The 14,002-nt window shown below is 40.9% G+C and overlaps 1 protein-coding gene across 1 annotated transcript; it reads right to left on the reverse strand.

Moving 5' to 3' along the window:
- Positions 1 to 11,800: 11,800 nt before the first annotated feature.
- Positions 11,801 to 12,778, reverse strand: MC5R (melanocortin 5 receptor; the record flags this gene model as incomplete). Its single annotated transcript, XM_082479290.1, has 1 exon — positions 11,801 to 12,778. One exon carries the CDS (start codon positions 12,776 to 12,778, stop codon positions 11,801 to 11,803), a length of 978 nt encoding a protein of 325 aa, XP_082335416.1.
- Between the last annotated feature and the right edge of the window lie 1,224 nt (positions 12,779 to 14,002).

The following is a 14,002-nucleotide window of genomic DNA, read 5'->3' on the forward strand; positions in this document are numbered from 1 at the left end:
GTTCTTGCCACAACTGTTTCCACAGCCTCTCAATTCATTATATTAATACAATAGTGGCACCAGACATGAAAATTCACATTTCTGTATGTCTGATGGAGAATCTACTCCATTGATAGGATCTACACAACCCTTTCCCTGATGTTTTCTCGCTTAATTCTAGCTCCAAAATGAAATACGTGCATACTGTATGGAGAAGGGGCAGAGATTAATGGCACTTTGCGAAAATAAATGACATGAAAAGTCATCTAATATCATTAGGCACTTAAATCTGTCCAGTACAGAATATGGAGACAATGATCAAGCTAAGAAATTTACTCCGAGTACGTCTACCCCTTGCACTGGGCCACAGGGAGGAGATCTCTGAAGCAGTCCTAAACAAGCTGGTACCAAGACTGTGAGAAGCATAACAGGCACGGACACTGCTGTCAGCGGCTGGCTGTTACACTTGCCCCAAATACAATACCATATTTAGTTGGCTAGATTATCCGGAAGCCCCAAGTCAGTCCTTGTGCCATATTTTCCTTTGTTGTGCAGGGATATTGCACCTAGTCGTGGGATCTCTAGCACCGTCCTCTTACCCCGGAACCATCAAGTATGCAAACAGTCCTGCAGATTTCAGAAAGACAGTTTGCACTTGTGAGGAGCAGACTGTTCCTATGTATTTGCTTGAATTGGAGACGAAATCAAGAATGCTGCCATGAAGTTAACGAACAGCAGGTGCCAGTCAGCTACAGATCTTTTCAAAGGAAAGCTTGCAAACTGAAAAAGATGCCCTCAAACCATCTGACTGCAGATAGACTAAGGGGATTTTAGACCAGATGGCTACATATAGGGTGAATAATCAAAGACAGCAGCCTTAGTAAAACTACGGTATTTTAAAAAGCTTTACTTGTTTTCACCCATCACTGATTTTCTTTTTCCCGCAGGACAAACTCATTTTAAGTTTAGTCTGTTTCTGCAGTGCAGAGACTGTGTTGCTGCGGGAGGCACAAGCAGTGCTTACCACTAGCTGCTATGGAAGCCCATGGTTGCTTAAGGAAGAAGTTCTCAGTGGACCCATAATACTACTAGACTGGAGCAATAGATTGGTGAAAGAGTAAAACTGGAAAGAAAACCATTATAACTGCAACAAAAAACTGCCTCATCTGCAGGAGAAGCAATACACAACAGCAGTAGAGGGTCACTGACAGCTAATCAGCAATAGCCCTAATGCCCCCAACAAACCAGGAATGAAATGTGCCTTAGTAGAGAAGTAGAAAACATTTTTAAGTGATTCCTACCCTAGACAAGAAAAATAATTTCTACAGAATAAAAATTGCTTCCGTTGGTTTTATAAATACCTCAAGTTGGAGCAAAATATTAGCTTAAAACTGTGGATGTCATTAACAAATCTCCATGTAATTTCCATGTATTTCCACATTTCAAAAGCAAGAAATGGTGTTTCATACTCTAACTTCCCTTTTTTTACAGAGAATTTTCAAAGTCCCTCAGAAAATAACAGGGAGAATTTGACACAAGCTTCTGTCTTTGCCTTGTTTGCGGTTTTGACAAGGCATTTGCATAACAAATAACATTTTTAAACTACCAGTGTCCTTTCTAAGTCCTTGAGTTACAGTCTGAACATGCTTCCCTCTGGAACTATTGAGCCCCACACCACAGGCCAAAACCGAAAGGTGGTTGTTAATGCTCATATCAGAGTACCTGGTAGGAATTCCAGTGGCAAAATCATTAAGTTTAAGAATCAATTGTTTGTCAAGTTGAATTGCATCGGTCACTTCAATCTAGAGGTACTTTGTTATATCTTTTTACTAGCGATACGCTGCCTCTGCTTTACAAAGTTTCCCTTTCTGAAAAGTATTTTAAATGAAAGCAGATATTATATTGAAAGTACAGTTAAATTAAAACGTCTGTAGGAAAATGCAGAAACCCATCAAGCCAACTTTTAAAGTGTGGTTCCCCTGTGGCCTGGCTTATTAGAAAAGCAATGCCAGTCTAATAAAACCTTACCTTACCTAGCAGCTAAGTCTATTGCTAACATCCAAGTCAGTAGCACTGAATAAGTCACCTTTAAGCCTTGAAATCCTGTTGAATGTGACTGTTTCCGTTAATTAATAAAGAAAATGGGTTGTATTTGGTTTGTTATCAGAGGATAGTCCCAAGCAGTACAAGCATTTCAAAGGACTAAGGATGCATTAAGAGGGCTTACTACTGTGCAAAGTGCTCTCAGTTTGAAAAAGCCTCCAGATACTTTCACGTCCTGCAAGTCAGTGTCCCACTCCCTATCCTTAACCCATGTTTTAGCAATGTGTTTATTTATTCATGCAAACTCCAGTCATTGCAGTGATCATAGCTGCTGCTTCAGAGTTGTTCACATTGCAAAGAGATTCTGGATCTGTTACAGAGATGCCACGCACAGGCAACTGGCTACAGTCCAGAAAGCAGGGGGAAAAAGGGGGAAAAAAATAAAAGGAATACACCCAATTGTCTTTATCCCCTGAGGGAGCAACCTCATCAGCAGACAGTGCACTGGTATGTGAATACTCCTGTGCTTTCACTGTGGCTGGGTTCCAGGGGAGAGGAGGAAAAGTCAGGGCTGGAAATCCACTTTTTGAGAGCAGGAGATGCCCTGCCTGCCCTTGCAGCCCAGCAGGGACTCCAGAGTCACAGCTGGTACCACCGCACAGGGCATAAGCCTTTTTGTCAGATCTGGTACAGGAGGAAACTAAGCTTGGGACTATCCCACTACCCTATGTTACACCGTGGATGTCTTTTTGGTGTCTTCAAACCCAGTTCTTCAGATTGTGTAGTGCCTTCAGAGAAGTGCTACTTAACCACAAGGGATGAAATCGGTGTTTAGAGCTCTGCTTTCAAAAACAACTCATCTTTAGCTCTCTGCCTTCACCCTCAGGGTGATGCTATGCTTCTGCAAGCAATCTTGTAGCAATGGTTTGAGATTTCATTCATTACTGTTTGCAAAATACTTCGAAACTCTCAGAAGGGAGATGCTACTGAATTCTAAATATCTGCTTAATTAGTCCTGTTCAGAAGTTATTTTACCCAGTCAAGCTGAAAGATCAAAAATATCATAGAAGGGTAAACTGCAGAACAAAACAAAACAAAAATAATAAATTTGGAGATGGTTAAATAGCTCCTTCTTTCTCTCTGGAGAAGGCTTATTATAACTCTTCCAAAGTGCATGACTGTCAGGTCCTGAGGGACACCCCCCTCCCAGGGCTGGAGTGAGGGTGGGGGAGACCTGCCGCAGGCAGTGGTGACCTAGGATGAGGTATGGGAGCAGCCTCCATGGGGTCTGTCTTCTGTCAACACTGTTAGTCCACCACAGATTTCCTTCATTATTATTATTAGTTGTATTCTTGTCATTAGATGCTTTTTTTCACAGCACTAACAATGCTGACACTTCACTGGCCGCTGTTAATTCAGCAAAGTTTTAAAGTATGTGTAATTCCAGGTGTCCAGCGTCCTTGGATCTTTGCTCTGGTTCTTCCCTGAGCATTAAACCTTTCATTATTCAGTCCAGTTATTTATTACCCTATTTATAAATTCAGTAAAATCTTCTAACTGACATTTTCAACAAAAGGTCATCTGAAATACACACAGTGTTCCTTGTATCGCCTGCCTTCCCCTCTAAAGGTCCACCAGAGCTAATGTTGTACTTGTCATCTATTTACTCATTACATTGTGCAATAGGCCTTTGATCCACTGCTTGTCTGTATGCCAGGGCTGTCTCCCATGAGGTAGCTCTAGGGTGGCTTTCCTCTTTTCCATTCCCTTCTAATTAAGCTGGACATGTTTTCAATATCCCCCACTCTACACACAGTTCCTGTGTATTGCTTAAAATGCCACAGCTAAGTTCGGTTATTAATCACACACGACTGGAGCGCCGGGCATGTGGCCAACAAAACCAAGATGCTGAATGAGGAGCTGGGAGCCTAAATCCATCTGTCCCTTGTTGTACCTAAAGCCCTTGCACCTTCCAGTTTTCTGGAAGCTGAACACCTCTGCTTTGGGCATCAGAGGCACGGAGAGCTACAGACTGCAGATATTATCTGAAAAATAAGTCCAGTCAAAATTAACTGAAAAGGTGTTTCTCCCCTTGTTTCACCAGAGGGACTGTCAGACTTTCCCTGAGTGTAACTAAAACAGCAAACTACACACCAAATACCATTTTTTTTCTTTGCAAAGTTTTCCGTCAAATATCCACCTCCAGATTCAGAGGTGGCTGCGCCAATGTCCCTTTTCATAGTGAAAACCTGGATATTTAGCAGCTTCACCGTGAGATGAAAGACCTGGACTTCACTCAAGGACTTACTTCCTACCTCTTCATTTTCTATGCACTTTATGCGGGGACATGAACTGTCATTGGAACTGCACTTGAAATTCAAGTGATTCATCTCTTTCCTCTGCCATTTGAAAGAAGGGCTTTTTAAGCACCCGCTTTACAAACTGTGATTACCAAGCAGGGCACTTAAGCCCAGGCGAAGTCGAAGGTTCAACCTACTTCTTCCAAGTGAGTTAAGCAGGTTTCCTATGAACTGACTGTGCAGAGAACCCCCAGTCAGAGCACTGGATCCTGGGGGCCCACTGTGCACAACTGGCAGGTTCTCGGTCTGAGGAACATGAGAAATAAATGTATTTGTTGACACACTCATTTTCCACTCCCATTTAAAATATCATTATTTTCCTTTCTAAGGAAGAAGGAGCTGTAGAGCTACCACATCCTGAATTCCTACTATATACCTTTGTGGGGACAAGACATCTGACAATACACTTCAGTGCAATGCCATTCAGTCACACCTGGTGAGGGTCTCGCACGCAGACCTTTGGTCAAGTTTCCAGCACTCACCAACTCTCTTTCTCTAAAACTGAATTTGGCACAAGTTTGTCTACTAGGACATTTTTAAATACAGCCCAGTCCTCACCACAGGAAAAGGCAATTCATCTTCATCCTCTGCAAGGAGTGTGAACTTAACACAGATTTAAAATGCTTGCTTCCTCAAGCTCCACCACTTATCTGCCACTCTCTGAGCGGAGAGCAGGAATCTCCTCTCCTTGTTATAGCCAGGGCTCTTCATGTCCTCTGGGAAAAACTTTTGGGAAAGACCTACTTTTGGTTTCAGTGATTTATCTCTGAGTTGAGGTCAATGTTGGCACTGCTAATAGTTAAGTTGTTAGAATTTTAAAACAAAGTTAAAGTGTAGGAGTATTTCCGGCTACCTTTTGAAAGAAAGAATATCCTGAACAGATTCCCCTGACTTTAAAAAGCACAAGGAACCTGTGAAGCAGAAATAGTAAAGTCTCTGTAAGGCTATCCCAGCACTATGAACAGTTTGGTTACAGAAATTCAGGGATTTAGGTCCTGACTCAAAACCCATGCAAAGCTTTCCAGAAAGCAGTTCAGAGCAAAGCTATGACAAACAAAAGGCATAGTACAAAGATGATAGGTATTCCTAGGGTCATTTTTTCAGGGTATACCACGAAGTTTCCATGCGAGAAACAAAAGCCAATGAAAAAGCCAATTTACAGGCAACACGACTTATTGGTTGCCAAAAGTAACTGTGTCCTGTTAAAAACTGGAAAACTAGAGAGAAAAAATAACCCCATTTTCTTTGTGGGTTTTTGTTTCGGCTTGTTGCTGTTAATTAGGACATTTATGCAACTGAGCATCAAAAAAACTTCATTTGGTGCCTTTGAAAATCATCTGGAGTCAGCATACAAAGCATACAGAGTTTCAATTCTTGTCTTGCTTTAATCAGGTGTAAAACCAGCCTAATTGAAAGGAGAGGAGTGATGAATCACCATCTGGAGGCAGCTGCACAAATGACATTCTTACCACCCTTCTCAAAGAAATGATGGGCTTCTGGGAGAATTTTGTGTCTGAACCTGGGGTCCCCGATCCTCAGCCACCCAGACCATGGCTGGCACACGCTGCAAGGCCCTTCCAGCCTCTGTGGCCAGGCTTCCTTCCCATCAGAGGTAGAGAGATGGAAGCTGTGTCCATCACATGAGTTCTGCTGCAGAGATGGGGCGCTGCCAAGGCATGTACTTGAACCTGGAAACACAGAAGCACTCCTAAGCAGCATGTTTTTGGTATGTGTTTTATATGCTGATGTATGACCAAAGGCCTCACCATTGAAAATGTAAACCTATTTAGAGAACAGAGGGTATGTGTTCCTATGATCATTTGCAGAGAGGGAATTCTTTCAGAGATCTTGAAATTTTCCAAACTATGGAGCATGCTGTACTAAATGAAAGTATATAGTTACATACTGCTCAGAAAAGAATAGAGAACAAAACATGCGGCATCATCTAGCACTGTGGAAATTTAGTTTTCACCTATATCTGGATTATTGTATGCTTATCTTGTCCTCCTCGAGTCAGAAAGAATATAGTAGGTCTAGGAAAACAATGTAAGAACAGCAAGGTATGAAAATACTAGTAGAGATTAAATAGGTTAGGATACTTATCTGGAAAAGAGAAACTTTATAGGGGAGTATAAGGGAGTAGGATAATGAATGGCAGAGGGAAAGTGAACAGGAACCAGATGTTTCTCTTCTCTACAACATAAGGCATCAGGGGCATTGAAGAAAACTTCCAAGCAGATGTTTTATAAGAGTAAAAAAAATCATTTTTCCACACAACATATCTAAACTGTGAAACTTACTGTCACGAGATGTTGCAGATGAGTATAAAGAGATCCAAAAGGGATTACATAAATTCTTGTAAGAAACATTAATTGAGAGCTATCAGTCACACAGCTGTAAATATAACCTCCTGCCCAAGAAGTGCCTAAGCCATCGCTTGCTGGAAGCTGTAAGGGTATTTCAAAGGATTACCATGCATATGTCCAGACTTTGTATAATTCCCCTAAACAGCTGCTCTTTATTTTGATGGAGACCCTTCACTCTCAGTGCTCAGTACAGCCAGTCACTCCTTCAGGTTTTTTAGGCAAGCAGCTCAAGAAGAAACTGTTCTAGGGATAGTGCTTAAGGACCACAAGAATTTAAATTTTACTAGATCTTTAGTGTGACAGGCGCTAGGGGAATTCTTTGTTCTGTCACGCTGATTCACTATAATTTTCAAAAGCTCAGGATGCAAAAAGCGTTTGAGGCTTTTTCTTCTACTTCCGATTTAGACTGTTGCTAGTTTGTTCACAGGGGGAGGAAATATGTGAGAAACAAGCTGCAAATTGGAAAGCAGTGTGACAAATAACTGGATGACAAAGAGCAGAAAGGTTAGAGAAAAAAGAAACTATACATCCTCACACACACTTCGTTCATGATGTTGTGATTGTACTCTATATTTGGGAGTAAGAATTCATGCACATGTAGGCATGTATGTAAGTATAGACACACACATACATACCTCAGATTCTCCTTTGCTGTCCTGTATGAAGAAGAAGCTGGATCCAGGATGCACAGAGCTCAGGTTGTAATACATGATAAGACTGGAAAAGGAGGGAGAGCATCTCACCTGGAGATATCCTAGCACAGCGACATATGCAGGCAGCTCCACTGCAGCCTGTATGACTCTCCGTCCCTGATGTGGGAATCCCCACTTCCACATCCATGTTCCCATATCTTATTCACCCACCCTGCCTAACAGGAGGGGCACTGTGCATGCAAACCGCCACAGCTGAAGACTGGGACTGTCCATTGCAATCCCCAAACACAGCAATGGTCACCACAAGTTGGTCTTCTGTGCAAGAAACTGAACAGCAACAGAAGAAGGATTTACTGCAAGAGAGGTGGGAGAATCCCCAACAGGGCTTTGGAGCCAAAACAGAGCCATTTGAGATTTCAGAGAGCGGACTGTGTGAGGGAGTTGGTTGCTTTCTCACAGATGTGTAAACTTTTCTGCCTTCTTTAAGTTTGTATGTGCACGAAATTCCTGTGGTTTCTGCAGTTATTTTGCACAGGATTCCTGAAAAATGCAACTAAAGTCTCCAGAGACCCACTCAGAGAAGGTTTTCTAAGAGGAAAATCCTAAGCATTAGGAAGGTGCAGCCCACTCTCAAAAGGGATTTGGCCACTGTCTGTATGGAGGGTGAAAGCCTGAAGGTTGTAGAGCTGAAAGCAATCATCCCTCCCAGTCCAGACCCAGAGGCAGCAGTACCCAGTAATTAGAGCCCTTTGTGACAGACTGGTGCCCATTTGGGAAGCAGGATCATAAAGCCCAGGACGATAAAAAACCCCTTTGCTCCATTCAGTTATGACAGGTTTGTATCACAGAAAACGCTAAGGCTCTTGGAAAACTAGTATATCCAAGTACCTTATTGTGGCCCTGGCCTGGAGGAAAGATTGAGGTTTTCCTACTACTAGTATAGGAGCATGCTGGGTATGGGATTATCCAGGCAAAGACATCATTTGCAAAAGCCGACCTTCTGCTTCAATCTACTAAAGCAAACAAAACTTAGAGCAACATATGAAGTACTTCAGTGTAATCTAGAGACAGCGCATCTTGCCTACCATCAATCATCCTTTGCATTATTATAGACTAAAGAATACAGTCGTCTCCTTCACTGGGTGAAGTTCTGGTGCAGCTAGAAATAATGGGTTAGTTTTCTTTAATATTCTTCCTGCTTCTACTAATCTACTTAAAATTCAGATGAGTTTATTGAGGTTGACCCCACCTGCAACAGGAGTGAGTTTAGAATAATTTCTTATTACAAGCTTTAAAATAGTGACACACAGGTTAGAAGCAGTGAAGTGTTCAGTCATGAAAGCAGCAACGGGCAATAGCAGTTGGGTTTGGAGCTCTGAGACAGAAATAGTGTGATTTGAGCTTCTTTCCAGTGACTGATACCAAACCGTAAATGACTGGCAGTGTAAGCAAAAGTGGTATCATTAGCTGTGGCAACATGGTACAGTGACAGCCCAGCAGCTAATTTTGTCATGACTGTCCTTTGACAACAAATTTCATACTTACACAATGCTTGGTTGTCCCAAACTATCAGAATACCTATTGTTATCCAAGCTCTGGCAGAAGTGAAAACATGCTAAATGTTGCTATTATTCTGCAGCTAAACAGGAGAAAAAAACAGATTAAAACACGTCATGGCCTCACAGAGACATGTATTTTGTATGCATTTCTATAGTGCAAACAACCTTTTTTTGCAGGAACTCTTGTAGCCTGTTCTTGAAAATATGTTCATTTCCCCCTTAAGCTCTTTTAGCTCCTCACCTGTAAAGCTTATAATGAGGATGTGATGCTGACACCTAGAGGAACATAGGTATGAATGTAAATACATGGCATTAGTCTGCAACTCTCTTTCAGAAGGTGTTTCTTAATAAGGCATCTGTTTAAATCGAGAAGTGAAAGCCTATAATGCAATATTCCCTCTGTGAATAATCTATAAGGTTAGCAGACACATTACAATGAATAACCAATAATAGTGGGTTTTCCAGCAATCCAGTTTAATAGTTTCTTCATATGTCTGTTTTTATACATCAAATAAACTTCCAACAAAAAAGTAATGTACAATTCAAGAAAATACCCAAAGCTATTACAGTTTTGGCTTCCTCTTTGTTGATCTACAATTATGTACAAGACTGTCTTATTTGCAATACCCAGTAAAGATTTAATGATTTATTTACAACATCAGCTGGTGTCTTTCACTATGCAATTGAACTGTCTCCTTTTGCTATTTACGTTCATAGTAGCAAGAGCCCACTCTTAGGTGCTTTTTATGGATAAGGTTAAGAGGTGGACTGAAACAAGGCAAGATTCTCACTACTGACCACAAACATAGCTCCGAAATCCCATTTTCAGATATAGCCGAAGGAAGATTCCAGCGCCTAGTGCACTGATATAACCATTGTATTTACAGCCAACATAATATAGTGTCTCCACTGAGAATAACATTCCCACTCATGTCAGAGGGAGATATGTGTGAGCTGGAGGCAGTGTATATTTTAAGGTGCAGCAGACAAAAAATATAGCTCCGGTGCTAAAGATGCACCATACTTATCTTGCCAGAAACCTCCAAAGCAACTGAAGACCCAAAGTATGCTATATTTCTAAATGTGTAGAGGAGAATATTTTACAATTCTTCTTAGACAAGAGATTAAATTAGGAGGGGGAAAATTATAATCTTACCATAATATGAAAATTATTTCATAGAATAACAGAATAACTTGGATTGGAAGGGACCTGTGGAGGTCCTATTCCTAATCGTTCAAAGCAGAGCCAACTTCAAAGTTAAAGTCAGCTTTCAACTCAGACCAGATTGTTCAGGGCTGCGTTCAGTTAAGTTCTGAATATCTCCAAGAATGGAGATTGCACAACCACTGGGCACCTGTTCCCTTGCTTGGCCACCCGTGTGGTAAAAGTTTTCCTAACATTTGATCAGGACTTCCCCCTTGAAGGTATAACCTAAGGCCCATTGAATCAAGCATAGCCCTTCTATCAACAACAACAGTTTTAGAGCATCCCTAAACCAAGTATAACAAGGGTTATTTTTTCAGCTTTTCTGAAGAAATAATTCATTTTTCCAAGCCATTTTCTGATATCTAGTCAGTAGGGTACCACTGCATGAAATATTTTCATAGCTTATATCACAATGCAAGATATGTACCATCCATTGGCATCAAGAAATCAATGCCACAGTTCCAATTCCTTCATCTGTGATAAATCTAGTATTTTGTATATTACACAGCTGTTGCAAAACAGCACATTTATGAGAGCATGACCAGATGCAAATTACACAAAAGGAATAGAGTTTTTTGTCTTAGAATCCTCTCAACAAACACAAAAACTGTTGTTTGGGGAGAAAAAGTCAGGAGTCTGTTATACCCACATGTGCCTGAGTTTTTGAAATCCCTGTTTTGCCTGCTATGCCTTCTGATCATCAAACTTGTTTTTTCTCTCCCAGCTTGAAAGATGCAATCTACAGCACAGCTTCCTCCAGTAACAAAAGCAACTCCTAGATGAAACATTTTTCTAATGTCTATATAAATGCAGCCACTCACCCAGTCTTTCCATCTCCACAAAACTTTGCATGACTCTAGAGGCCATGTACCCTTTATTTCCCTAGTCCTGGTGAATAAAGAAAACAGACAAACTAGAATCATCTCAGTCTTCATATTCAGCCTTAAAATCCACCTATGGTACATCTTACCCCACAGTGACAAGAACACATATAGTCAGACGTGACAAAGTACTGTATCCAGCCTGGAAAATATCGTGGTAACACTGTCTTCTTACATAATACATATTTTATGACAGTAACAGTCATGACTGGAATACAAGACTGCTGATATGTGCATATATAGTGGTCATAACTGTCGAGCGAGGTATGCGAACCCTGATAATTAGAGCTACTTCTCTTGTCTTCAGAAGGAAGTAGCAAAAAAACTGTTAATTCTGGGCATCAAAATAAGCCATGCTGAATCTAGAGAGACAAAGAGTATCAAGAGAAACACACACTTAGAGGCTGATGGGCTCGTTTACATGGCAGGTCACTTTCATTGCATTTGGCAGAAAGAAAAATAAGACTTTGCCTGTATAATCCTCTTATAAGATCCAGTCTTCAGTGGTGTAAATGAAATTCAAAATATTCTTTCTCCCTGTGATAAAAACGCACCGAGTAGCTCCTGCAACCAGTGTGAGAGGTGCGTGGAGGGAAAGAAAGGCAAAATCACATATTAAAAAATGGTTTCTGATTGCCACAGAAATCATGACAGCTGAATGGAGAAAGATGTTCCAGAGGCATTTCAGCAGAATTACAAGATGCAGCAAGACGTTGCATTTTGATTCTGTTCCCTGGTTTGGCTTTGTTTTCTTAATACTTGTTTGATAGCCCACAGACCATTCTCAGGCTATAGCAACAAATTATCTCTTTGAAGGTCTTCCTCATTTCTTGGCTACGAAAGGCATAGATCAAGGGATCGATCACTGAGTTGCACATAATGAGAATGAGGTACATGTTGAAGTGAGACATGAAGCAAACACAGTAGAGGTTTTGAGGGCAGGAGATCATCAGGATGAGATGAAGGAAGAATGGAGCCCAGCAAACAATGAAGATGCCAAGAAGCATAGTCAGAGTGATGGCTCCTTTCATGCTGGTTCTTTGACGGACAGAGTTGTACCCAGGCAAAGCAGCTATTTTCTTCACGTGAGTACGAGCCAGGAGGAACATATGGATGTACAGCGAGACCATGAGGAACAACATGGTAAAAAACATAGTGATGAGACAAATGATCACGTAAGTTGATTCATAATAAAGAATGAAGATAATGCCACAGCCCGTGCAAAAGGTCCAAATGCATGCAATAATAAGCCCCGATCTTTTCACTGTCATGATGTTGTGATAACGCAGAGCATAGAAGATAGTGATATACCTGTCTACTGCTATAGCCAGCAAACTGCACATGGAAGCCACCACAGATATGCAGATCATTGAATCAAAGACATTGTCTATATGACGGACAAAGGCATCTTCCATAATTATGTGTCTATTGTTTATTAAGTATATTGTTATGGTCTCCCAAGCATTAGACACACTAACCAGCATGTCAGCCACTGCTAAGCTGCAAACAAAAAAATACATGGGTGAATGCAAGTTCTTGTTCTTAACTATTGCACATATAACTAAGATATTTTCAAGGAGGCTTACAATGCCCAGAGTTAGGAACACCTCAGCCGCAATGACCACTTGCTCACATGGTGACGACTTGCTCTTGACAGTAGGCTCAGTAAAGTTGCTGCCAAAGGCACTCAGGTTTAGTTCAGAAACATACAGTTGAGACGACGTGTTCATGTCTGGAAGCAAACACGTTCTGTTCTTTCTGAGAGACTTGCCAAGGCGTGTGGTAAATGCATTTTCCAAAAGGCAAAAGACCCTGCCAAAAAAAATATAACATGACGAGCACAGGCAGAAGTTGACAAAACAAATATCATCTATTTCTATTTAATTTGGCTTGTACACATCCTGCCTCTTTCACACCATATTCCTCTACTGATTCTAAATTAACGTCCTATTGGCTCAGAGTTTTTCTACCCATCCTTACTGGGAAACTAAAACCAGAAACTAATGAAGAGATTCATGGACTTTCATTCATAGTTTTGTTTATTCTATTTGGTCCCCCAGAAGTGAGCACAATGTCCTGGAAATTCTGCTGAACAACAAACAACAAACAGTTTTCAAAGTCTCCAATCTCCGTCCCCAGAAATGCAGGAGAATATAGTATTAGGTTCAGCAGAACCTGCTCACTTGAATACAATATGTAGAAGTTTGAATTATTGCCACAATTAAGAACTGAACATTTTCGGTAGAAGATTTAAATGCTTTTCCGACCTTTGTACTTCTTAAGTTCACATGAACTGTGTTATAAACAGCTTATCTGTGCAATACTAACATGCTCACTTAGGAGCATAGTATTAAACACCTACCCAAGGCAAATCCATACATTTCAGGATACCCTAAGGTTACAGAATCGGTATGGGTGGAATTCTGCCATAAAATGAGTTTTCTATTCCAGATTGTATGTTATTCAATGCTCTGTTGGTAATGACAAAATTCATTGCAAGTTGTAAGCCATCAGATTCTTAATAAGGGAAACACTTAAAGCCGATTGTCAGTGACTCATTGCAAATAAAATTGAAAGCATATCAAGCTAAATAATTTTCAGTTTTTAAAAGTAACCTATTGCTTGCAATCAAGTATTTTAACTGTACCTATTTACCAGAGCTGCTCCTTCAGCTGCTCTTCCTCTTCATCGCCTGCAACCTTTCCTCCAGAGAGCAGAAGTTTCAGCCCCCCTCCTCACCCGACATCTGGGGCTGGGGACTCCTTGGTGGGAATGGATGACAAAAATAGAGGAAAAGGAATGAGTAAATCCATAGAGTCAAGGCTGACCACGTATAAATTACTTAGTGTGCAACTGCCTTTTTATAGACTGCAAGCAATAATGACTTCAGTACTTAAACTGTAGCTCCTCCTCCCCTTCTTTGCCCCTCTGAACTTCTCTTTTCACAGATTTTG

Source organism: Vanellus vanellus (genome assembly GCF_965231255.1).
Source record: "Vanellus vanellus genome assembly, chromosome: 2".
NCBI lineage: Eukaryota > Metazoa > Chordata > Aves > Charadriiformes > Charadriidae > Vanellus > Vanellus vanellus.